Consider the following 23,676-nt stretch of genomic DNA (forward strand, 5'->3'; position numbering starts at 1 on the left):
AGACACCCTGGGAGGTGGGTGGGGCTGAGAGAGCTGTGACTAGACCAAGGCCACCCAGCTGGCCTCACGTGTGTAGGAGTGGGGAAACCAACCCGGTTCACCAGATTAGCCTCCGCCGCTCATGTGGAGGAGTGGGGGAATCAAACCCGGTTCTCCAGATCAGAGTCCACCGCTCCAAACCACCGCTCTTAACCACTACACCACGCTGGCTCTCTTCTTTGCCAAGACCCAAAGGCAAGCCCTTGAGATCAGTACCCGCAGCTATACACCACTTTTTTTGGGGGTGGGGGAGGAAGAGATTCTACACTGCAGGGGGGGATAAGAATGAGAGGCAGTGCTCCCTAGAAGTTATTCTAATGGGCAGAGAGAAAAATACAGCAAGGAACCAGGCCTCAGAAATTATATCTTTGCCCTGCCCCAGTAGCAACCACTGGGGGCTGGCAGGTGGATTTTACTAGCGATGAGAAAGGAGAAGAAAAGGGGAGGGGTGGGAGGGGCAGTGGCTCAGCGGTAGAGCATCTGCTTGGCATGCAGAAGGTCCCAGGTTCAATCCCCGGCATCTCCAATTAAAGGGACTAGGCAAGTAGGTGATGTGAAAGACCTCTTCCTGAGACCCTGGAGAGCCGCTGCCGGTCTGAGTAGACAATACTGACTTTGACGGACCCAAGGGTCCGATTCAGTATAAGGCAGCTTCATGTGTTCATGTGAGGGCTGTACCTCCCCCTCAAAATACAAACACACACTCAAGATCAGCTTGAAGAAGAGCTGGAAGAGGCCAAACACATCATCCAGTCATTCTTCCGTCCCGACCAGCCTACTTGGAGCACAAACTAAGTTAACCCCCCCTCCCCCCGCAGTGAAGAGCTCCTGCAACCCCATCGGAGATGCATTTCAGTCACACACACCCATCCAAACACTGCCCCCTCTTGAAAAGAAACCCCTACAACATCTGTGCTCCTTCTAAGCACATGCTCAGGGAATTAGAACCCGCAACCTGAGCAGCAAATGCAGAATTCATACTAGGCACAGAATACAACATCCTCCGCAAGTTTCTAATCCTTCTGACTTGGATCACAGGCTCGGAAAGTCCTGCCCGTCGAGATCTCGGAGGCCAGCCGCAAGAGCGAAGCAGGATTTGGAGGGGGTGTGTGAATGCACGCCTACTGAGATAGATCAGGAGGCCAGTCCATTGGCCCAGGAATCTCAAGGGGGTCTCTCTGGGGGCATCTGTCTGTTGTACCCACGTGAACACATGAAGCTGCCTTATACTGAATCAGACCCTTGGTCCATCGAAATCAGTATTGCCTACTCAGGCCGGCAGCGGCTCTGAAGGGTCTCAGGCAGGGGTCTTTCACATCACCTCATTGCCTAGTCCCTTTAACTGGAGGTGCCGGGGACTGAACCTGGGACCTTCTGCATGCCAAGCAGACGCTCTACCGCTGAGTCACAGTTCAAGAGGACCTGTCTCCCCCGCAAGGGCCCGCGCTCTCATGGCCCTCTGCACGACCACACCAGGCCTCTGGGGTGTAGACACCTTGAGCCAGCTGTGGGCAGCGTGATTGAGAAGGTGGTACCTGCCCAATTCCCCCAACATTAAGGTGGCAAGTCGGAGAAAAGATCTTGATTTGCACTAGCAATTTGAAAAACGGGACCGGGGAATCTTGGGGGGGGGCGGGGTTGTCAGTCCAGATCTATTTGGGGCGTTATTTTTCTCCCCTAGTGTGAGATCTTGCACAAATCTAGTCCTCTGGGTTCTCCAGGGCAACCAGACCAGCTACAAGAAGAGAGACTGGCACATGGGGTGGGGTGGGCTAGGTCTGCCAACCTCCAGGTACTAGCTGGAGATCTCCGGCTATTACAACTGATCTCCAGGCGATAGAGATCAGTTCCCCTGGAGAAAATGGCCGCTCTGGCAATTGGACTCTACGGCATTGAAGTCCCTCCCCTCCCCAAACCCCGCCTTCCTCAGGCTCTGCCCCCCCAAAACCTCCCGCCGGTGGTGAAGAGGGACCTGGCAACCCTAGGGTGGGCACACTCCAGCAGCAAAGGCCTGGCTTGTAATGATGGTGAGAGAGCCCGGAGGTTGTGGTCCAGCAGAAAATAGTGAAGGGCCCCAAACAGCCTTTCCAAACCCCCCCATCTCAACCCCCCCAACACACACAAACATTCATCACCTGCATCATTTTCCCGACGGTCGACCTCATCGTAGACATCCATGGCCAGTTCTTCAAAGAGGCGGTTGCTAAGCTATAGGGAGAGAAGGAGGAAAAGGAATGCAGATTCCATACAGCAATCGGGGTGGGGGGGCAGGGGGCACAGGCCTGGGAACTGCAGTCACTGGGTGCCTCGGAGGGAGCGTGTGTCATGATCACGGAGCCCAAAAACATCCCTTGGGTGCTGGATATTTCGCATCCGGGAGAACGTGTTTATACTCTGCCATGTCGGTTTGTACAGATGATGAAGAAGAGTTGGTTTTTATATGCCGACTCTCTCTGCTACTTAAGGGAGAATCAAACCGGCTTACTATCACCTTCCCCTCCCCACAACAGACTCCCTGTAAGGTAGGTGGGGCTGAGAGAGCGTGACTAGCCCAAGTTCACCCAGCTGGCTTCATGTGGAGGAGTGGGGAATCAAACCCAGTTCTCTGGATCAGACTCCGCCGCTCCAAACCACCGTTCTTATCCACTGCACCATGCTGGCTTAAATGGGCACGAACCATGAAATCAGGGCCCCAAGAACTCAGATTTCATTCAAGGAACAAGAAGGTTTACCAATTATATGGGGGCTCTGACTGCTTGGCCAGGCTCTCAGTGGTTTGTATAAAAATTAAGCACCATCTTGCCTTATTTATTAATATTGTTGTATGGTCTTAATAGTTTTAATGGAAGATGTTTTATGGTCTTATTGATTTGTTGTTACCCACCCTGAGCCTGGCCTTGGCTGGGGATGGAGGGCGGGTTACGAGTCCAAATAAATAATAAAAGTTTCTAGTCCTCATGGGTATTCTTGAAAGTGGGTGTGGCAAGGCCTGCTAGAACCTTAAAAGCCAGAGGGATCAGTGTCCTTCAGGACACATGTGTGTGTGTATGTCCAGGGGTGGGGGGGAGAGAGACACATAAATGGCCTGAAAAGCCCCATGTCCCTCTTTCTGGCCAGTGGAAGCAGAATTTTTAAAAAGCTGCAGTTATGTAAAAACCAGCAAATCTATTTAACTTGCGTGTGAGATAAGACTTCAGCCCTTTTCAGCGCAGGGTGAGGGTTACAAGGTTAAGGGCAAGAGGTGTGCATAATTATTCCCTCCGTATGTGATGAAGCTTTCCCGGGACCGCACCCGGTCACCTGATGCTTCTACAATCCCCTCCCCAGACATGCATCTCCTCCCTGCGCAAAGAAAAATAGTTTGCAGCTGGGGAGGGGGTCTGACGTTCTTGGAGGCAGCTCAAGAAAATGGACCCCCCTATTTCAGCAGAGGAAGGGACACCAGGCCAAGGACCCCCGCACCCCACACAACTAAACTCTGATTCCCGTCCTCCCCTGCCCCATCCCTCTTACCGCTTGCAATTTCTTCTTGGCTGCCTTTGCCAATTCAGAAAGGTCCAGGCTAGCAAAGTAGAAAGACAGAGAGAAAGGTAACGTTATCCCTATCCCGTCATACGTCCCCTGCAAAGGGGGTTTGTCATCTTGCCCCTGCAGGGTATCCACACATCCGCAGGGTACCCTACTGAAGATGCAGGTACCATATTTGGAAACAGAGGGAAAGGATCCATTACTGGCATATGGATCGGATCAGCAAGGCTGAAAGGGAACAGCGCCTAGACAAGGGCGCCAGTGCTAGCTAGCAAGGAAGGAGGAAAATTATGTACAGAAAACACTTCCAAGGACCTTCTGATTTCTTAAGTGCTAAGATGTAAATGTCTAAAAGGTAAAAGTCCCCTGTGCAAGCACCGGGTCATTCCTGACCCATAGGGTGACGTCACATCCCGACATTTCCTAGGCAGACTGTGTTTACGGGGTGGTTTGCCAGTGCCTTCCCTGGTCATCTTTACTTTACCCCCAGCAAGCTGGGTCCTCATTTGACCGACCTCGGAAGGCAGGAAGGCTGAGTTGACCTTGAGCCGGCTACCTGAAACCAACTTCTGTCGGGATCGAACTCATGTCGTGAGCAGAGCTTGGACTGCAGTACTGCAGCTTACCACTCTGCGCCACGGGGCTCCTGCTGTAAATGTCTCAGCACTGAGAAAATGAGAAAAAGCAGGAACTTGGGAACTTTCCAGCCAGGGGGGAAAGAGAAGTCCGGGAGAGGTGTGAAGTGCTAGAATTTGCAAGCAAGGCATTCCTCATTCCCCCAAACGTCCCTTGGGGGCAGCCAGCTCCATCCACCCCACCCCCAACACACAAAATGCAGATTATCTTCTGCATGCACCAAGAAGGGGGAGGGGGTTTGAGCAGCTGCATGCAGACAAGCCAAACTGTCAGTACCTTTGGGACATGCACTTTGGACGCACTCTGATCTCCGAGAAGGCAGCAGGGGAAGAAGAGGATAAGGGAGGGCGTTAAAGACACCAGTCCACGCACCAGCAGCAAGGGCCGCGCCGCACCCCTCAATGAGTACTCGATCCCTGGGGCTCAGGGCCTGCCAAGGAATGAAGCCACCCCACCCCATGATACTCTTTTGGCTAACCCTTGCTCAGGGAGGAGCTTAACCTGCTCACGTCCACCACTCTGGCCAGGAAGCAGCTCCCTTTCCTAACCTGGGACGATGTCAGAAGGAGGACAGGAAGCAACCGGGTATCCCCCCCATGCCCGATGACTCCCCTTTGCGCCTTCAACAGGCCATTGATAGGGCCAGAGAGAAAGCTAGAGGGAAGAGGAAGTGGAAGAAGAAGAAGAGGAGGAAGAAGAAGAGGTTAGATGGCCATCTGTCAGCAATGCTGATTCTATGACCTTAAGCAGATGATGAGAGGGAGGGCATCTTGGCCATCTTCTGGGCATGGAGTAGGGGTCACTGAGGGTGTGGGGGAAAAGGTAGTTGTGAATTTCCTGCAATGTGCAGGGGGTTAGACTAGATGACCCTGGTGGTCCCTTCCAACTCTATGATTCCATGATTCTAAGAAGAGGAGGAAGAACAGGAAGAAAAGGAAGAAGAGTTGGTTTTTATATGCCAACTTTCTCTACATTTTTAAGGGAGAATCAAGCCGGCTTACAATCTCCTTCTTTCCCCCTCCCCACTACAGACACCTTGCGAGGTAGGTGGGGCTGAGAGAGTTCGGAGAGAACTGTGACTGGCCCAAGGTCACCCAGCAGGTTGCATGTGTAGGAGTGGGGAAACCAACCCAGTTCACCAGATTAGAGTCTGCCGCTCATGAGGAGGAGTGGGGAATCAAACCCGGCTCTCCAGCTTGCGAGTCCACCGCTCTTAACCACTACACCACGCGGGCCTTGGTCTCAGTCAGGCCCGAATCTCACTCAGCTGAGCATCCCCTCATTTGGGAAGAGGCTGGATCTAATCTGAACAGTCACTCGCAATTTTGGTTTCCTTGAGCCATTCCGGGAGCCAACCTTTGGCTGAAAAGTGAGATAAGCCTAGGGCACATGGTTGCCCTGGGGCACAGCACTGGCTCACCAAGCAGCCCCGGCGGCCTCTCTTTTATGAGATCCCAGGGGCTCAGAAATACCTTTCCCCCGGGAGCCGCTGCCAGTCAACGCCAAGCTCAACAGACCCAGGAAAAGGCAGCGTCCTCTTCAGCGGCTCACAGCTCACTGGCTTGGCAGGCAGGAGGTCCCTGGTGCCACACCTGCCCTCTCTCATTGAAAGATTTTTGGTACAAGGTGCTGAGAAACCCCTGCCTTTGCCAGAGGCCCACAATGGTGAGCCATAGGGGAAAGCCAGGTAGACGAGGAAGCACCATTGAGGCCAACAGACCAATTTAAATGGAAACCGACCAAAACCATATCACAGGTACCTTTTTGACTATCATACAGGCAACCGACAAGTTCACCAACCAAAGCTTCTACCCACTAGAAGGGAAAACCAACCTGTGCATTTTCTTTTCCATTTTGCCTTGGGAGAAGGCAGGATAGAAATAATTATTTATTTTAAAGTTCCCTGTTACATTTACTCAGAGAGAGACACACACACACACACACCCCGTCTTGACAAGAAGAAAACGCCATCACTTGTGTGCCCTTAGTAATTCTGCCCCACTGACTAAAAGGCCATGTGCAAACTTGCCAGTAAGGCCATTTATGCATGGAAGGTTTCGCCTTGGATTTGCCGCTCTATAGATGCACATTTTTCCCTTCCGAATTCTCAAAACTCTTCATGGGGGCTTAGTTTTGAGTTTTAAGAATATGGATGGGGAGAGCAAATAACAGCCCTGCACGACTGTTTCAGGTTAGGGAAAGTGTGTGGCCGAGAGAGCTTAACCCTTCCATCATGGCAGGGTCTTAATCCAAACTGGGGCCCTACATGCTTGCTATTGTTTGTGTTCCTAAGCTTGGGAGCTGCACGTAACTACCAGTATTCTTCCCCCCCGCCCCGAGTTTATTCTAGATGGTAAAGAGTTGAGATGAAAATTCAGAGCACTTGTCAAAATGACCTACCTCAATTGCAAGCACAAGTCTTAAATGTTTGCTGCTGCACAGAAGAGCTCTGTATGGAGCTGTCTACCAATAAACCTGATTTCTCTCTCTCTCTCTCACACACACACACAAAAGAAGAAGAGCTGGTTTTTATATGCCGACTTTCTCCACCACTTAAGGGAGACTCAAACCGGCTTACAATCACCTTTCCATTCCCCTCCCTACAACAGACACCCTGTGAGGTAGGTGGGGCTGAGAGAGCTCTAAGAGACCTGTGACTTGCCCAAGGTCACCCAGCTGGCTTCGTGTGTAGGAGTGGGGAAACAAATCCAGTCCACCAGATTAGCCTCATGTGGAGGGGTGGGGAATCAAACCCGGTTCTCCAGATCAGACTCCACCGCTCTCAACCACTACACCACGCTGGCTCCCATATGGATGGGGAAAATGTGCGCCTAGAGAGCAGCAAATCCAAGGCAAAACCTCCCATGCATAAATGCCCTAGGAGTCAGCACTCCCTTTCCTGATTCGATCCGAACAGGAATATGTGCGACGCCCATGATGTCCACAAGGTAGCAGCATTTGTTTCCCATGAAATGGAAGCGACGGAAGGGGGGGGGGACCGTGCCGGGGGCGGGGTCTCACCTGTCGGCCATCTGCGGAATGATGTAATGCCCATTCTTGTGATCTGCAAGGGAAAGGCAAGAGCGGCTCAGAGATCCAGCACATGATGCTCGCTCTTCTTCAACAGTAACCCTTTGTTTGCCAGGTCCGCTCACTAAAAACAATCTTCTCCGCGCACCGAAGCGCGTTTGCATCGCTTTTCCCAGTTCCGTAAGCCTAATCCTACTGCCCTGTTTCTTGGAGGCCTTTGATGTCCGACAGAATTGCTTTTGTAAAATTTTGCAATCCGCCTCAGGTCTTCGCAAAGAAGGCAGGTTAGAAACGAAGTCAATAAAACACAGCAAAAATAAACACAAGGTCATTTTTTCTTTTTGCTTTTCACTCAGAAGAACGACGGCGAACAACCAGCCACGGAACTCTTGCTAAGCCCCTCTGAGCTGACCAAAAACCAAGCGAAATCAATAGACAATTGGCTAGAAAAGCTAGCTGAACATGCAGTGGTGGCCGAGCTGACACACACTGCAAACAAAAGGCTGATGGAAGAATTTCAAAAGATACGGAAATTGTATTATGATTATGTGGCAGAAGAATGCATATGTAAGGAGCTGGTCAAAGGAAACACTATTTCAGGTTTCATAAATTAACATATATTGACCAAGGAGATTAGGTCTATTTGTTAGCTTGTGTGTGTTTGTTCAGTGCCAAGTCGCTTCCAACTCATGGCGACCCTATGAATCAATGTCCTCCAAAATGTCCTATCTTTGACAGCCTTGCTCAGATCTTGCAAATTGAGGACTGTGGCTTCCTTTATTGAGTCAATCCAAATCCTATGAGGAAAGGTTGAAGGAGCTGGGTATGTTTAGCCTGAAAAGGAGAAGACTGAGAGGGGATATCATAACCATCTTCAAGTACTTGAAGGGCTGTCACATAGAGGAGGGTGCCGAGTTGTTTTCTGTTGCCCCAGAAGGTTGGACCAGAACCAACGGGTTAAAATTAAATCAGAAGAGTTTCCATCTAGACATTAGGAATTTTCTAACAGAGCGGTTCCTCAGTGGAACAGGCTTCCTTGGGAGGTGGTAAGTGCTCCTTCCCTGGAGGTTTTTAAGCAGAGGCTAGATGGCCATCTGTCAGCAATGCTGATTCTATGAACTTAGGCAGTTCATGAGAGGGAGGGAATCGTGGCCATCTTCTGGGCACTGGGTGTGTGTGGGGGAGGTAGTTGTGAATTTCCTACATTGTGTAGGGGGTTGGACTAGATGACCCTGGTGGTCCCTTCCAACTCTATGATTCTATGATTCAATCCATCTCCTGTTGGATCTTCCACTTTTTCTAGCATGACTGTCTTTTCTAGTGACTTGTTAGCTTAGACAATTATATATGTCATCTATTACAGGAGAATATATTGATTATATTATAACATGTTGATAGGTAAAAGCTCATATGATTAGACAAAATGGAGGTAGGCGGACTAACTGTCCGACTCGGTATGAGGCAGATCTTTAACCACTGGCCACCCCAATATCGCAGCTCAACATGCCCTTCCTCCCTTGCTTGGGAACAGCATTGAGCTGATGCAACTGTTTTAATTTCCTTTTGATCCCAAGCGCTGTTCTACTTCTCCTCCGTTTCAGTCTCCCTCCGTTTCTTTGCCATCAATCATTCTTGTCATCTTTCCCACTGTTTTTATGGCAAAAACGACGTTGAAACACAAATGTATTTTGTACGGGGGAGGGGGATTGGTACAAAGTAAAGAGAGAGAAACCAGCGCAAAACCCTTTGGCCAGTTATGCATGGTCAATTTTGAAGCTTGTTCAAAGCTCGTTTTAAAAATGCGACTTTAAAAACGCCCATTCACAGTCCCGCCGCAAAAGAGGAAATTCCACCCACCCCCCACTCACCTGCTCCTTCGTTCGTTTGCATAGCCATTAGCATGTGCATAGCTAATGCGCACACAAAAGGTCGCGTTAAGTGGACTCTTTTGTAATGCGAAGCAGGTCTGTGCCAGAATGATGGTTCGGCGTGCAAAAATAAAAAAATTCTGGGGGGGCAATTCAGCCTGGAAGGGGCTGCTAATTGCCATGCAAAAATGGCCTGAGATTCTCAAGTTTCTTTCTCGCAGCAACTCTAAAGCAAAATTGAAATGGTCGCCTGCTTGGCAATGGTTAGAAAACACACCCTGAGCAAAATAGGTGACCTTGGTGGGCCCCGGCCCCTGGTTCCGAAATCCAGCCTCGCCCAGTCTGATACATGGCTCCCTTACCTGGCTTGCGCCCACAGAGATAAAAGGCCAGCCTGTCTGTAAGTTCGTACTGACACTCCACCAGCCGTTCAGCCAACTCATGTTGGGACGCCTGCCTGCAGGGAGAGAGGGAGATCAAAGGTCAAACAATCTCCCCAACTACTATAAATAAGTCCCTATCATGTACTGAATTATAGCATTCAGTTCTGTCTCGCCAAATGGCAGTAACAAAAGCCCCCCATCGCTATCAATCTGTTAAGCTTTTCCACCAGTCTAATCTTTAGTTGCCCTGACCTGGATGGCCCAGGCTATCCTGATCTCATCAGATCTCGAAAGCTAATCAGGGTTGACCCTGGAAAGTATTTGGATGGGAGACCACCAACCGGGGTCGGACATGGAGGCAGGGAATGGCAAACCATCTTTGAATGTCTCTTGCCTTGAAAACCCCACCTGGAGTTGTCATAAGTCAGCTGGGACTTGATGGCAAATAAATAATTTTTTATTTAATGTAACACTTTACCCTAAAAAATCTCTATATCACCATGACCCCAGGATGGCGTTCAAGGGGTCCTCAGCATACAATGAAAGCCAGCTACTGTCTCTGACATAAAGTGATAGTTTTGAAGCATTCAAGAATCCATAGCTTAAACGTTCAATAAAACAGTAAAACAATATACACAGATACAGCAAATTATAAATTATTGAATTTAAGAACATAAGAAAAACCAAGGCCTATCAAGTCCAGCAGTCTGTTCACACAGTGGCCAACCACGTGCCTCTAGGAAGCCCACAAACAAGGCGACTGCAGCAACATTGCCCTGCCTGTGTTCCACAGCACCTGAAATAATAGACATGCTTCTCTCAACCTGGAGAGAATAGGCATGCATCATGACTAGTATCCATTTATACTAGTAGCCATGAATAGCCCTCTCCTGCATGACCATGTCCACTCCCCTCTTAAAGCCTTCCAAGTTGGCAGCCATCACCACATCCTGGGGCAGGGAGTTCCACAATTTAACTATTTGGGAGCACACACAAGATAGCAAAATAACTCAACACACACACAACATGTTTGTTCCCCAATTTGGATCCAGTGCACGGCTCTCCATAGGCATTCCGGACACAACCAATGCCCATCCTCACCTAGCATAGTCGATGGGGGTACGGCCGTTCACATCGGGGGCTCCGGGGTCAGCTCCATAAACCACGAGCAACTCAGCCTGAAGGATCTGCCCGGCTTTGGATGCCACGTGCAGAGGGGTGGTCCCTTTCTCCTGCAAGAGCGGGGAAATTTGCACACAACACAGACATATTTGGAAAGGCCAAGTCCGAGCCCGGACATTAAAACCCTTGAAAAATTTCTATCGCTATCTGTTTCAAGGGTTTTTAAAAAAACATTTTTACAATGAATTGGTTTATTGCTGTTGCCTGCTTCAGGTCCCAGCTTTCTGGGAGGAAGGGCAGGTTGGATAAACTGGGTCTGAGCCCGGGTTCCAATTCAGCCTGGGTCACAGGGTCTCACCGGGTGGAAGAAGTTGGCTTGAGCCCCCAGAGAAAGCAAGCGCAAACAGGTTTCCAGGTTTCCTGTCCGGACACTTGAATGCAACTGCTGTGGGAGGGAAAGAGAGACAGAGGTCAGGGAACAGGAAAAAACAGAGCTGCCAGCCCTCCCCCCCGCCACTCACCCAGGCAAGGCCAAGTGACCATCAACTGACAGCTCTCGTCAAAAACCAGAGCACTAAATTGTCACGAAAGCTTAACACTTGCTTATTTCCATTAAAAAGAGAACAGGCTGGGGGTTCGAGGCAGAGGTTTATAGAATCAGAAACTATCGCATTTTCAGTCTGCTCTTTCTCCACCGAGCGACACACGGTACTCTGCTCCTCCATTTTAGTCTTGAAAATATGTCTTTTTCTGAAGCCTAGGGCTAGAATGGCCCTGACCTGGATGGCCCAGGCTAGCCTGAACTCGTCAGATCTCAGAAGCTAAGCTGGGTCAGCCCTGGTTAGTATTTGGATGGGAGACCACCAAGGAAGTCCAGGGTTGCTGTGCAGAGGAAGGCACTGGCAAACCACCTCTGTTAGTTTCTTGCCATGAAAACCCCAAAGGGGTCGCCATAAGTCGGCTGCGACTTGACGGCACTTTACACACACAAAGGGCTGGAATGAGAGCCAGTGTGGTGTAGTGGTTAAGAGCGGCGGACTCTAATCTGGAGAACCAGGTTTGATTCCCCACTCCTCCACATGAAACCTGCTGGGTGACTTTGGGCCAGTCACGGTTCTCTCAGGACTCTCAGCCCACACAGAGGCAGACGATGGCAAACCACCGCCGAACGTCTCTTGCCTTGAAATCCCTACAGGGCCACCATACCTCAGCTGCCACTTGACGGCACTTTCCATCGCCACCACTAGGGTTGGAATCCTGGGGTGCAACAGGAGCACTCCTCTCCATATCTGAAGGCATAACTTCGCGCTCGCTACGCACACGCATGCACAACATGCCCTACCTTGCTGAGGTCCTTTGCAGTCACACCGTCGTCGTCCCGGCATGGAAGCTTGTGGACAAAGGCCAGCATCTGGTATTTGGCACGGATGAACTCCGACTTGGTGGGGCTGTGATGTGACAAAAAAACAGGATCCATGAGGGGCTGGATTGACACCCCTACTTCCAACAGTATTTTAGAAGCAGACCCTTCCCCAAAATCTCGGAAGGGTGCGGGCAGGCTACTCTGGACATGAACAGAAGCGCTGTGATCTCTCATTCACTGCAGGAGATTTAAACACACACCCTTCAGCCATAGGCTCCCCAGGACTGTTTCTCCCATTGCAAGACTCTTCTGTGGCACTGCAGCCCCAGGGCTAGAGCTTCAAATCCATAGCTTAAACGTTCAATAAAGCAGTAAAACGATATACACATACACAGCAAATTATAAATTATTTAATTTAAGAACATAAGAAAAGCCATGCTGGATCAGACTGAGGCCCATCAAGTCCAGCTGTCTGTTCACACAGCGGTCAACCAGGTATCTCTAGGTAGCCCATAGACAAGACAGCTGCAGCAGCAGCATCCTGCCTGTGTTCAGCAGCACCTAGTATATTAGGCATGCTCCTCTGATCCTGGAGAGAATAGGTATGAATCAGGACTAGTATCCATTTATACTAGTAGCCATGGATAGCCCTCTCCTCCATAAACAACTCCACTCCCCTCTTAAAGCCTTCCGAGTTGGCTGCCATCACCACATCCTGGGGCAGGGAGTTCCACAATTTAACTACTTGGGAGCACACACAAGATAGCAAAATAACTCAACACACACACAACACATGAAGCTGCCTTCTACTGAGTCAGACCACCGGTCTGTCAAGGTCACTCTTGCCTACTCAGACTGGCAGCGGCTTCCCAAGGTCTCAGGGGGACGTATTTCACATCACCTGATCTTTTCAACTGGAGATGCCAGGGATTGAACCTGGGACCTTCTGCATGCCAAGCAGATGCTCTACCATTCAGCCTCAGCCCTCTGATCATATAACCAACAATCAAAAGCGCTTCACCTTTCCATCCTTCTTCCAAAAGGAGTTAACGGAAAGGCCTCCAGCTCATTCAAATTGACTCCTGCCGGTTTAGCTGAGAGCTCCTGCTTTCTCAAACCTCTGGCTCACAGGGATGATGCCACTTAATGACACAGATTTCTGCTGTAATCAGCAAGTTCCAAACTAATTTAATTCTCTCAGAAAATTTTATTTGCATATTAAAATGTCCCAGTAGGACACTAACTGCAATTCTAAGCAGTCACCCTCTTGTAAGCCCACAGTGTAACGATACCCTTCTATACCCCCTGTAATATGGAAACCCTTGGACTCTCATGTCTGTACATTGGGACTGTTGCTGAATGGCAGGGGAGGCATGGAGAGAGACAGCACCACACTCCAAGACACAGGAGCATCCCAAGCACCCCACCGGACGTCGCTGTACGGAGCCAGCAGGGACCTGCGAATGGCACACAGCACCTGGACCCGGAGAAGGGAAGGGGACCTGAACTCCATCTTGGATCTGAATGCAGAGCAGAACAGAGAACTCCAAAATCTGCTCCTGAGCCTCTCTGCCAGAGACCCGCCCCTGGAACAGCTGCCTTCCTGGCCACCTTTTGCATAACCAAAGAAACGGCTAGCATATCAAGATCTGCCTGAGGACTTCAGACTCAGAACAATAGCGTTTTCCCTTTTCACACTTTACATTCTTTCTCAGGGCAAGCTAATCCCATCTTCTCCTTCCCCTCTCTGCTCCCAGTTCCTGCCAGCTGTCAATAACACAATCGCTGAGTGATTGACAGTCATCAATAATCCCTTCATATTCCGATCACTCTGGCTCCCACCTTTTCACACCCTGGCTCCCACCTTTTCACCACTCAATCTTTCTCCAATTTTGAAGCAATCTTACCGTTGTGCCCCACTGCTCACATGCCCTGTGAGTCAGTCTGCCCCATGGGCAGAATTTGACTATAAAACAGAGAGACCTGGCACATGTCAGTGGCTTCTCATTTTGGATCCAGAACACAAGATGTGAGTCCTACCCCTGGCGTGTAGTCCTTTTTCCCCTTCCCTCGTGCAGCTGCTATTCTGGAACCTCGCTCTGCAGGACTATGAACCGCTTGGGAATCTCAAAATCTCTACTTTCTTAGCTCTCTCTGTGTTGGGAATTAATTGTTTGTGTGTGTGTGTTGTTACCCTATTTGATTACTTTTAATAAAACCCTTAAAATTCATAAAGGCCTCCTTGTTATTGGGTTGCTCTCCATTTCGGCTTGCTCACCTAGGGGCAGAATTGGTTTAGAAAGATCCCCACGCCAGCCTCTTGCAAAGCTCTGTTTAGTCTCCAGCTAATTTCCCCAAATAAAGGAGACCCTCTGTGCTTGGCGTAACAACAGAAGGGACTAAAAGCTAGATTTGAGCCCAGGAGCACCTCAGCTGCCTGAGACCCTGGAGAGCCGCTGCCGGTCTGAGTAGGCAATACTGACTTTGATGGACCAAGGGTCTCATTCAGTAGAAGGCAGCTTCATGTGAGACAGGTGTGACTAAACTTTGATTCTGGAAAACATTTACCCTGAAACTCTGGTTGGTCTCAAAGGTGCTACTGGACTCAAATCTAACTATTCTACTTCAAACTAACACGGCTACCCTCTGAAACTATCTTCAGAGAAGGGACAAACTCTGCTTACAATTGCACTGTGAGAAGATCAACCACTTTCCCCCGTGTTTTTCTTTTATTAATTGCCTTTATTAATTACCTTCTCTCTCTGTTTTCATCTCAGATGACCTATATTTTTGCTTTGTCATTTTGGAAAAAAATAACGAAAGCTTATATATGACAAAAAAAGGATCACAGAAACGGCATGATTTGCCAGGCATGATAAAGAGCCAGAACATTGAACTGCCTTTTCACCAAATGTGGAAATTTTAAAGCCGCGGGGGGAGGGGGGGGAGAGAGACGAAAACCCCTCCAATTCTAAACTGTGTTGCTTTTGTAAGGTACCAAAAAATACAAAGGGGCTTGTTTAATTACAAGAGAGGATTATTATTGAGCGAGACTGCCCATCCCTTTGCAAAAATGCTAATCCAGAAGGATTCCAGATTACAACCGCTTTCCTTATACAGATTTGAAAGGGATAACACATCATTTAGGCATCTTTTGTCATTGAAATCCTTGAAAGAGAAGATGCTCCTTATCTCTGGCTGCAAAGTATGTCAGAAGAGGTTTCAACGTAAGATGCCATAAAAGGACCAAAACAAAATCTTAATTGAAAATATTGAATCATCATTTGCCTAAGGTCACAGTATCAACATTGCTGACAGATGGCCTCTTCTTAAAAACCTCCAGGGTTTTCTTTCTTTCCAAGCAAGTTCATGTGGTTACACCGCTATAATTTAACACTAACAATTCAGTGTTACTGGCTCAGTCGGATCTAGCCACATCAATCCATGCCTTAGTAACATCTGGACTGGTGCAATGAGTTCCACCTGGGACTACCCTTGGAGAGTGTTTAGAAGCTGCAGCTATTGCAGAATTCTGAAGCTAGACTGCTAGTTGGGGCCAGCTACCAAGAGCATATGACCATGATACTATACCAATTACACTGGCAACTCCGAAGTCCAGTTCAAGGCCCTGGTCTTGTCCTTTTAAACCCCACATAGCTTGGAACTAGAGTATCTGAAGAACCATCTTCTCACATATGTTCCTGCCTGGGAACTCACAGGGAGATGCCCTCCGGACTGTCCCGTTAATCAAAGAAGCTTGTTTGGTGGGTACACAAGACAGTACCTTTTTGGTGGCAGCCCCACGATTATGGAACGACCACCTCAGGAACATGTGCATGCCCCCTTACTGTCAATCATAAGGAGGCAGTTGACGGCCATTTTATTTAGGACTGCATTTGACTGGTTTAGTTTTTATTTACTGGAAGTCCTAATTGGAATTTTTAAATTGAGACCTTTTGTATGTTTTTATAATTGTTGTTTTATTTATATTGTTTTATTTTTTTTAATCAGGTTAATTATTATTGTAAGCAGCCTTGAGTTCCACAAGAGGGAAAGACGACTAATAGATATTTAAATAAATAAATTTTTAAAATGTATTTCATATCCATATACCTCGCAGTACACATAATGCAAGTGCAAACATTCTCTTGGCTTAACTGTAGTATGGTATTATCTGCCTATAATCTGGTTTTCAGTTGTGGTTCATCACCAACAATTCCTGTCCTCATTAGCTTAGTTCTAATCATCCAATAGGAGCCCCATGGCGCAGAGTGGTAAGCTGCAGCACTGCAGTCCAAGCTCTGCTCACGACCTGAGTTCGATCCCGACGGAAGTTGGTTTCAGGTAGCCGGCTCAAGGTTGACTCAGCCTTCCATCCTTCCGAGGTCGGTAAAATGAGTACCCAGCTTGCTGGGGGTAAAGGGAAGATGACTGGGGAAGGCACTGGCAAACCACCCCGTAAAACAAAAGTCTGCCTAGGAAACGTCGGGATGTGACGTCACCCCATGGGTCAGGAAGGACCCAGTGCTTGTACAGGGGACCTGTACCTGTGTCATCATTCAACAGATTCAGTATGTACCAATATGTAACTTTTAAGTAACATGGAAAAGGGAAATCTGCTACGTTGTAAAGAATCAGAGTAACTCATGAAATATGGGATGCATTCTGAATACAGTTTAAAAATGACTGCCAAGATCAAAATCTTTCACGTTTCCAAAACAGGAACTGCCATTCAAAACTATCCAATGCCTTTTCTTTCATCCTGATCCTACCATAGTTCACTGGACTGGATCTACACTCTCCTGTAACCGTTTTGAAGCTTTAGAGAGAACCTTCCAGAAACAAAGGCTGATGCATCTTAACAAATATATTTGCAAATATTCTTTAGACAATTGGCTAATCACCTTAAAGATCTCAGGGAACTCTAAGGGACAGAATCTCATTGAGCCTTGATGCTTTTAGGTCCTTTCGGTCAGTGGAATTTCTGTCCAGTAATCTCAACATGTAGCAACGCCTTATTTTCTTCAGATATATCTTGTACGCTTACCAGGATTTACCCACAGATATTACCTTCTGTAGAAACTACATAGATTTCTCAAGTCTTTCCTTATGAAGTAACTGAATCTCTCATCTTTCTGTTGAAAATCGAGCTGTTTCCTTGTCCAGTTCCCTCCTGCGAATTTCTTGGCTTTTTCCAAAATACCCATCTTTTACAAAGTGCATTATTATTCCGGCGACACATTTATAGTTCCACCTTTGTGGGATAAAGAGTATTTTTACAACCTGCTTCCTACAGCGCGGTATATATTCAAATAAAGTTTTCACGAGAAAACTTATCTGAGCCTTTTCGGAAATCCAGCCTAGAGTCTTAGCCATCCCCCTCTGAAATATCAGGCATTTCCTTAATTAAAGCCCCATCTCATCATTTCAATCCAATTTCCTGCAGCACCTATTGCTTCTGAAGGATTACAGTGCTCAGAGCTTGCAGGGTTTAATTTTGCACTTTTCATTACATTATTCCCACTTGCAATGTTCAGGACATTGTTCGGAAATAACTTGAGGGTCACCCATACACTTGATCCTTGAGACGGAGGCTGAGCAGATGCAAAGAACATCCCACCTCTCCGAGTAATTCTGCTTGGAAGCATTCATTTCTCTCCCAGAGTTACAAAAGCTCCAGGCAGCTGAAAGCTTCTGTCTTGGACATGACAACTTGGTGGAATCCCTCCTATTGTGACTTCAGCGTCTCCAGATTTTTGCCATACTTTTCCAAAGAATGGAATCAAATTTTCCTTGAACCAGAGGTGCTCAGTCACCCCCCCCAAGAAGAACAAATGTTTTGATTCACCTTTGCTTTGTGTCGAATAAAAGGGAACATTGTGCTTGATAAAAAAAAAGCTCTGCCCATTGATTTTGCAGGAGCTCAAGCAGAAAAGCATTCTCCAAGATTTAAAACTTTCCAACAGATTTAAAAAAGGTTACTGAATGCAAGATTCTTGTAGAAATAGGACTTCTGGGGTCTCTTTTCTTCAAACATTGTCGACAAATCTTATGAAAAAATAAGACATCAGCAGTATCCGCAAGTAAGGGCAAAAAAGAGAATTCTCACCAGTTAGCAACGTAAGATTTCTAATCCTTGTGATAAGAAGAGCTGTTAGTCCTATTGAGAAAACTGCATGCTCAATTCATGAGCAAAATACCGGGGCTTCAGCAACAGCCCTGCCTTGGGATTCACAGACCCTCCTGGAAATTCCAGGTAAGCAAACGCCCGTTTTCCCTCCATCTTGACTCTCCTCCTAAACAGGCAGCCGCTAATACTCACTGAACTTTGTCTTGGGGGTTTGCCTTGCGCCTCCCACTCTGGACTTGCGCCGGATCAAGTAGCGAGTGTTCCCATATAGAATTGGCACCGTTGCTAGCAAGTGTGTGCACCATCTGGGGGAAAGAACAGAGAGAAAGATTGGAGGGCGAGGAGGACAACCTTCAGCCGGCAGCATCGACAAAAGGATCGCGGCCCAGAAGCTTCGTCCTCCCACCTCTGTCCCCTGCCGCTGCATGATCTCCCACCCTGCTGAAAACAACTGTACATCTGTTCCCCAACGACTGGAACGCCACTCCCAAACCCCTTTCCAAGAAGCTTTGAGCCTCCTTCCACATCTCCAGTTGACATTAAGCCGGACAGAAGCCTCATTTAGAGCGCTGGCAGCTGCAACCCAGGGTCAAATCCCACCTCATCCTTGAACCTCCCTGAGTGACCTGGAGCTAGTCACTCCTCCTCAGCCTAGCCTACCTTATAGGGTTGTTGTGAGCATAAAATGCCGTCCTGAGCTCCGTGGAGAAAGGGCAGGATATAAATGTGGTAGATACACAGAGATGAAACAAACCCTGCATTTGTGCATGTACACCCTCCCTCGCACCATTCCCTTCCTGGTTTCCTCCTCTATTTTCTTTTTTCTTAATAAACATTTATTTCAACTTTTAAAGTTATACAAGCAAAAACAAACACGTTAACACAACACATAAATACACGAAGCGGCCCTCCCTCCACATGTACCCCTCCATGGAAAGGGCCCCCACCCACCTGCAAGAGGGTCGCAGACCAGGGGCTGTGCCGGAGGTGCTTGACTATGGATATGTGCCGCCCTAGGCTGCGGTGGACGCTGCAGCATTCGTCACAAACCAGCACTCCGCGGTTGATGGATGCCCAGCCAGGATCTGTAGGGAGAGCAGAATCGTGAGTGGGGGGGGGGTGGAGAGGAGAAAAGCCAGAGTTCAAGTCATACAGGTTCAACCTGGACAGTTAACAATGGGATCTTTGGGCAAACAGCCCTTTCCCCTCAACCCGTGATGACTGTGAAGATTCCGTACTACCACAGGCCAGTCTTTGGGAAATACAGGCGTTTAACTTCTGAAAAGGAAGAGGCACTGCGGTTCGAGTCTGCCAGAAATTCACGACCACGCAGAAGTTCCTGCCCCTTAAAATCCCAACTGTGCGCAACTTCTTTGCACGTTCTCGATGGACAGAGAAATACAGTATATCGTCACTCCTCATCTGTCCCAAGACCAAGCTACGGCAAAGCCTCCTTCCAGGAGCAACCCTACTCAAGCACAGGCTGTGGGAGTGAAGACTCACCAAGACCCACAGACAAGGAAACATGGATGGCTTCAGGTCCGGGCTAGGTGCCGACATATTGTTCTAGGGTGACACCTCCTACCCGCCCCACAGAATGGAGGCACCCACCTTTCAAAACTCTATTGATACCTCTCTTGCGTCCCCCAATAGTTTCTACCCCCCCCCAACCAACCAGACAAGCCTACTTGCTCCCTTGCCTGGTTGCTAAGGAGACCCCCAAGTCTCCCTAGAAAGACTAAGGGGGGTTTTACTAGCTGCTAGGGTCTCCCCCCAGCAACGCCATGACAGGGGAAGTGAGCGTTCATTAACCGTAGCATATTGACATTAGGAAATGGGGTTTCTCTCTCCCCAGCCGCCAATAATTAGGCCGCAAATGCAGAAGCCGATCCTCACCCCTCAACCTACCAGAATGTTCGGGAGCATTCTGTGACCTCTCTACCTCTCAGTTAACAGTGGTTCCCAACCTGGGGTACATGTACCCCCAGGGGTACAAACTAGGACATTTAGAGGTATGCAAAAAAAAACCCCTGAATAATGGGGGGGGGGGGAGAAGAGTTGGTTTTCATATGCAGACTTTCTCTACCACTTAAGGGAGGCTCAAAGCAGCTTACGATCACCTTCCCTTCCTCTCTCCACAACAGGCACCCTGTGAGGTAGGTGGGGCCAAGAGGGCGTGACTAGCCCAAGGTCACCCAGCTGGCTTCATGCGTAGGAGTGGGGAGACCAAACCAGTTCACCAGATTGGCACCTGCCATTCACGGGGAGGAGTGAGGAATCAAACCCGGTTCTCCAGATTAGGTTCCACTGCTCCAAATCCCCACTCTTAACCGCTACACTCTCAAAAGGCATTTGAAATAACAGCAACTATATTAATTACAAACATTTTAGTACTATGGGGGGGCACAATTTATGGAAATGGGCTGCCAAGGGGTACACAAGTTTTAAAAGGTTGGCAACCACTGTCCTAGAGGGGTTAAAAACCTGCACTTGGCAGCACCTCCTCAGACAGCAGGTGGGGGGATGTCATCCCAAAAAACTTCCCTGTACACCGAGAATTAGATCATCAGGGAGAAGGGTCCAATCTTAGACTTCTACCCCACCTGCTAGTTGTCTACAAGCAGGGAAGTTTTGAACAGGGGAGGTGCATGTTAAACCAAGGAACACCCCCCCTTCCACATATGTGGTCAGAAGTGGAACAGCCCCAAATCAAAGGTAGCCAGAGTATTTCCCCCTCTCTGATCATGGCCTGTCTCCTGACTTCATAAAGCACCGGCTGAGCAACTGCAGTGTTCACAGAACGTTCAGAAATATTCCAACTGCTCAAGTGGGAAAGTCAATCACAGAACGTGAAGGTCTGCTAGGAAATATACTAACTACGGCAGGCAGCCTGGCGCAGTGGTTAAAGTGTCGGACTCGGATCCGTGAGAGCCAGGTTCCAATCCCCACTCCGCCACGAAAGCTTGCTGGGTGACCTTGGGCCAATCGCTCACTCTCAGCCTAACCTACCTCGCAAGGTTGTTGCGATAATAAAAGAGGAGAATGATATAAGCGGCTTTGGGTCGCCACTGTGGAGAAAGGCAAGATATAAATAAAGTAAACAATAAATAAATAGACACCCCGTGACGTAGGGTGGTAAGCTGCAGTACTACAATCCAAGCTCTGCTCACGACCTGAGTTCGATCCCAATGGAAGTCGGTTTCAGGTAGCCGGCTCGAGGTCGACTCAGCCTTCCATCCTTCCGAGGTCGGCCAAATGAGGACCCAGCTTGCTGGGGGTAAAGTGTCGACAACTGGGGAAGGCAGTAGCAAACCATCCCGTAAACATAGCCGTACCTTAGCTAGGCAGGAAGAAAATTGGAGACAAAAAGCGATTCCAGGCAGGAAACAGGAAGCGGCGAAAGTTTTGACTATTCCCTGCCTACCTTAGAACCGGAACGGAATCACCCATCCGTCTCCAAGATGCTCTCCAAGTGATGTCACCCCATGGGTCAGCAATGACCCAGTGCTTGCACAGGGGACTACCTTTACCTTTTCAATAATAGAAAAGGGCAAGAGTCCAGTAGCACCTTAAAGACTAACACAAATATTTTCTGGCAGGGGAGGAGCTTTCGGGAGCCACAGCTCCCTTCTTCAGATACAGCTAGAATGTGAATCCATCTGTCTTTAAGTAGAGGAGAGTGAATTCAGACAAGCGTTCGTATGTAAATGTTAACAGTATGTCAATGTGAATCGCAGGCGTGGTGGGATTCGGTGCGGTCTGCAGAAGAGTCTGTGATGTCCAGGGGAGAGATGGGGGTGGAGAAATCAGCACTGGTAATGAGCCATGAATGCAAGGTCTTTATTCAGCCCAGGTAAATGCATTGACTTTATTTTGAATCTCAACTGTAATTCAGCAGTTATTATTTTCAATAATAAATGGATAATCAAATAAGCACAGGCAACCCAAACACATTTCAGAATAGAGACCCAATACGGCAACTGGGCAGGAGTCAACAGCCGCACCTCTCATTTTAGAAGAGGAGCAGCAGCTCCTGCTCCCGACCCCGGAGTACTCTTCTCACAAGACCCAAACACGCTACCCCAAACCAGATGTCGGAAGCATTTTAAGCGTCGATTTATGACATGCGCAATCGGCTTGCTATCCGGAGAGTCACGGCATGAACTTTGGCCAACGCGGGGAACGGCGGGCCGCCTCCTAACCTCGGCAGCTCTTTTAAACGAGAAAACGATTTTCAAAACCCAGAACAACAGCAAACAGCAGCCTTCTGCGCCGCAGGCATTTAGGGAGAGAAGTGCTTGTGCGTGTGTGCATGTGCGTGCAAACCGCAAATGCTGGTGGGGATGCTTCTCCCCCCGCACCCATCACTAGCCCATCCTCTCCAGCCCCCATCGGCGAAGAGAGAGAAACGCCGCCCGCCGTCGTGCCGTGCCGGCTTCACACCCTCCTTTGCCAGAGCAGAAGCCTCCCACGCAGAGAGCTATTCCCAGCCAGGCACCCACATCTCCGGGGAGGCAAGGAAATCCACAACATTCACCCCCTCCCTTTCCCCTAACCCTCCCTCCAGCAGGGCGTCACAATTCTGCCCAAACCACCCCCTATTTTACCTCCCCAAATAAACTGCACCCCTGCCCCAGTGAAGAACACATGAACACATGAAGCTGCCTTATGCCGAATCAGACCCTTGGTCCATCAAAGTCAGTATTGTCTACTCAGACCGGCAGGTCTCAGGCAGGGGTCTTGCACATCACCTACTTGCCTAGTACCTTTAACTCACTGGTTCCCAACTGGGGGTCCGTGGAGCCCCAGGGGTCCGCGAGAACTAAATTAAGGTCCACGAAACAAAGTTATAAACCCATAATTAATATTTTCAATTAAAAGTTCTCTATTATAAATATATATATATATTCAAATATTATTTTAAGTTTAATGTTTAACTAACAGTTATGATTAAAGTTTATTTTCAAATTATCAGAATTTTTATTTTGAACCTTGGGGTCCCTGCACCAAACAAAAAAGTCCTAGTGGTCCCTGGTCAAAAAAAGGTTGGGAACCACTGCTTTAACTGGAGATGCCAGGGATTGAACCTGGGGCCTTCTGCATGCCAAGCAGATGTCAGTATCGTCTACTCAGACTGGCAGCAGCTCTTCAGGGTCTCAGGCAGAGGTCTTTCACATCACCTACTTGCCTTGTCCCTTTAACTGGAGATGCCGGGGGTTGAACCTGGGACCTTCTGCGTGCCAAGCAGATGTCAGTATCGTCTACTACTCAGACTGGCAGCGGCTCTCCATGCCAAGATGATGCTCTACCACTGAGCTACGGCCCTTCCCCAAGAAGTGCCTCAGCAACTTGTGGGCTCTGCCCCAAATCCCTATTTTCCCCACCGGCCTCCACCTGGGGCACAGCTTTAGAACGCCAGAAGCCATCCCACAGGGAGCGCACCTCAAAGCATGTGCAGAGTACCCCTTAAATGGGATGGGGGAGGGGAAGAGAAGAACAAATAATAGAATCCTAGAGTTGGAAGGGACCCCCAGGGTCATCTAGTCCAACCCCCTGCGCAATGCAGGAAATTCACAA

The 23,676-nt window shown here is 48.7% G+C and overlaps 1 protein-coding gene across 1 annotated transcript in view; it reads right to left on the reverse strand.

Annotated features, from left to right (window-relative positions):
* GIT1 (GIT ArfGAP 1) overlaps positions 1–23,676 on the reverse strand; it is a 56,909-nt gene that overhangs the window by 15,345 nt on the left and 17,888 nt on the right. Inside the window, exons 2-11 of the mRNA XM_056865227.1 lie at positions 19,051–19,184; positions 18,292–18,404; positions 11,949–12,054; positions 10,965–11,051; positions 10,586–10,716; positions 9,464–9,558; positions 7,225–7,267; positions 4,480–4,506; positions 3,553–3,601; positions 2,175–2,247 (exon numbers count right to left, since the gene is read on the reverse strand). Of these exons, the coding sequence (XP_056721205.1) occupies positions 2,175–2,247; positions 3,553–3,601; positions 4,480–4,506; positions 7,225–7,267; positions 9,464–9,558; positions 10,586–10,716; positions 10,965–11,051; positions 11,949–12,054; positions 18,292–18,404; positions 19,051–19,184 (858 nt within the window). The remainder of the gene's footprint in view (positions 1–2,174; positions 2,248–3,552; positions 3,602–4,479; positions 4,507–7,224; positions 7,268–9,463; positions 9,559–10,585; positions 10,717–10,964; positions 11,052–11,948; positions 12,055–18,291; positions 18,405–19,050; positions 19,185–23,676) is intronic.

Source organism: Euleptes europaea, chromosome 19, assembly GCF_029931775.1.
Source record: "Euleptes europaea isolate rEulEur1 chromosome 19, rEulEur1.hap1, whole genome shotgun sequence".
In the NCBI taxonomy this organism is placed as follows: Eukaryota; Metazoa; Chordata; class Lepidosauria; order Squamata; family Sphaerodactylidae; genus Euleptes; species Euleptes europaea.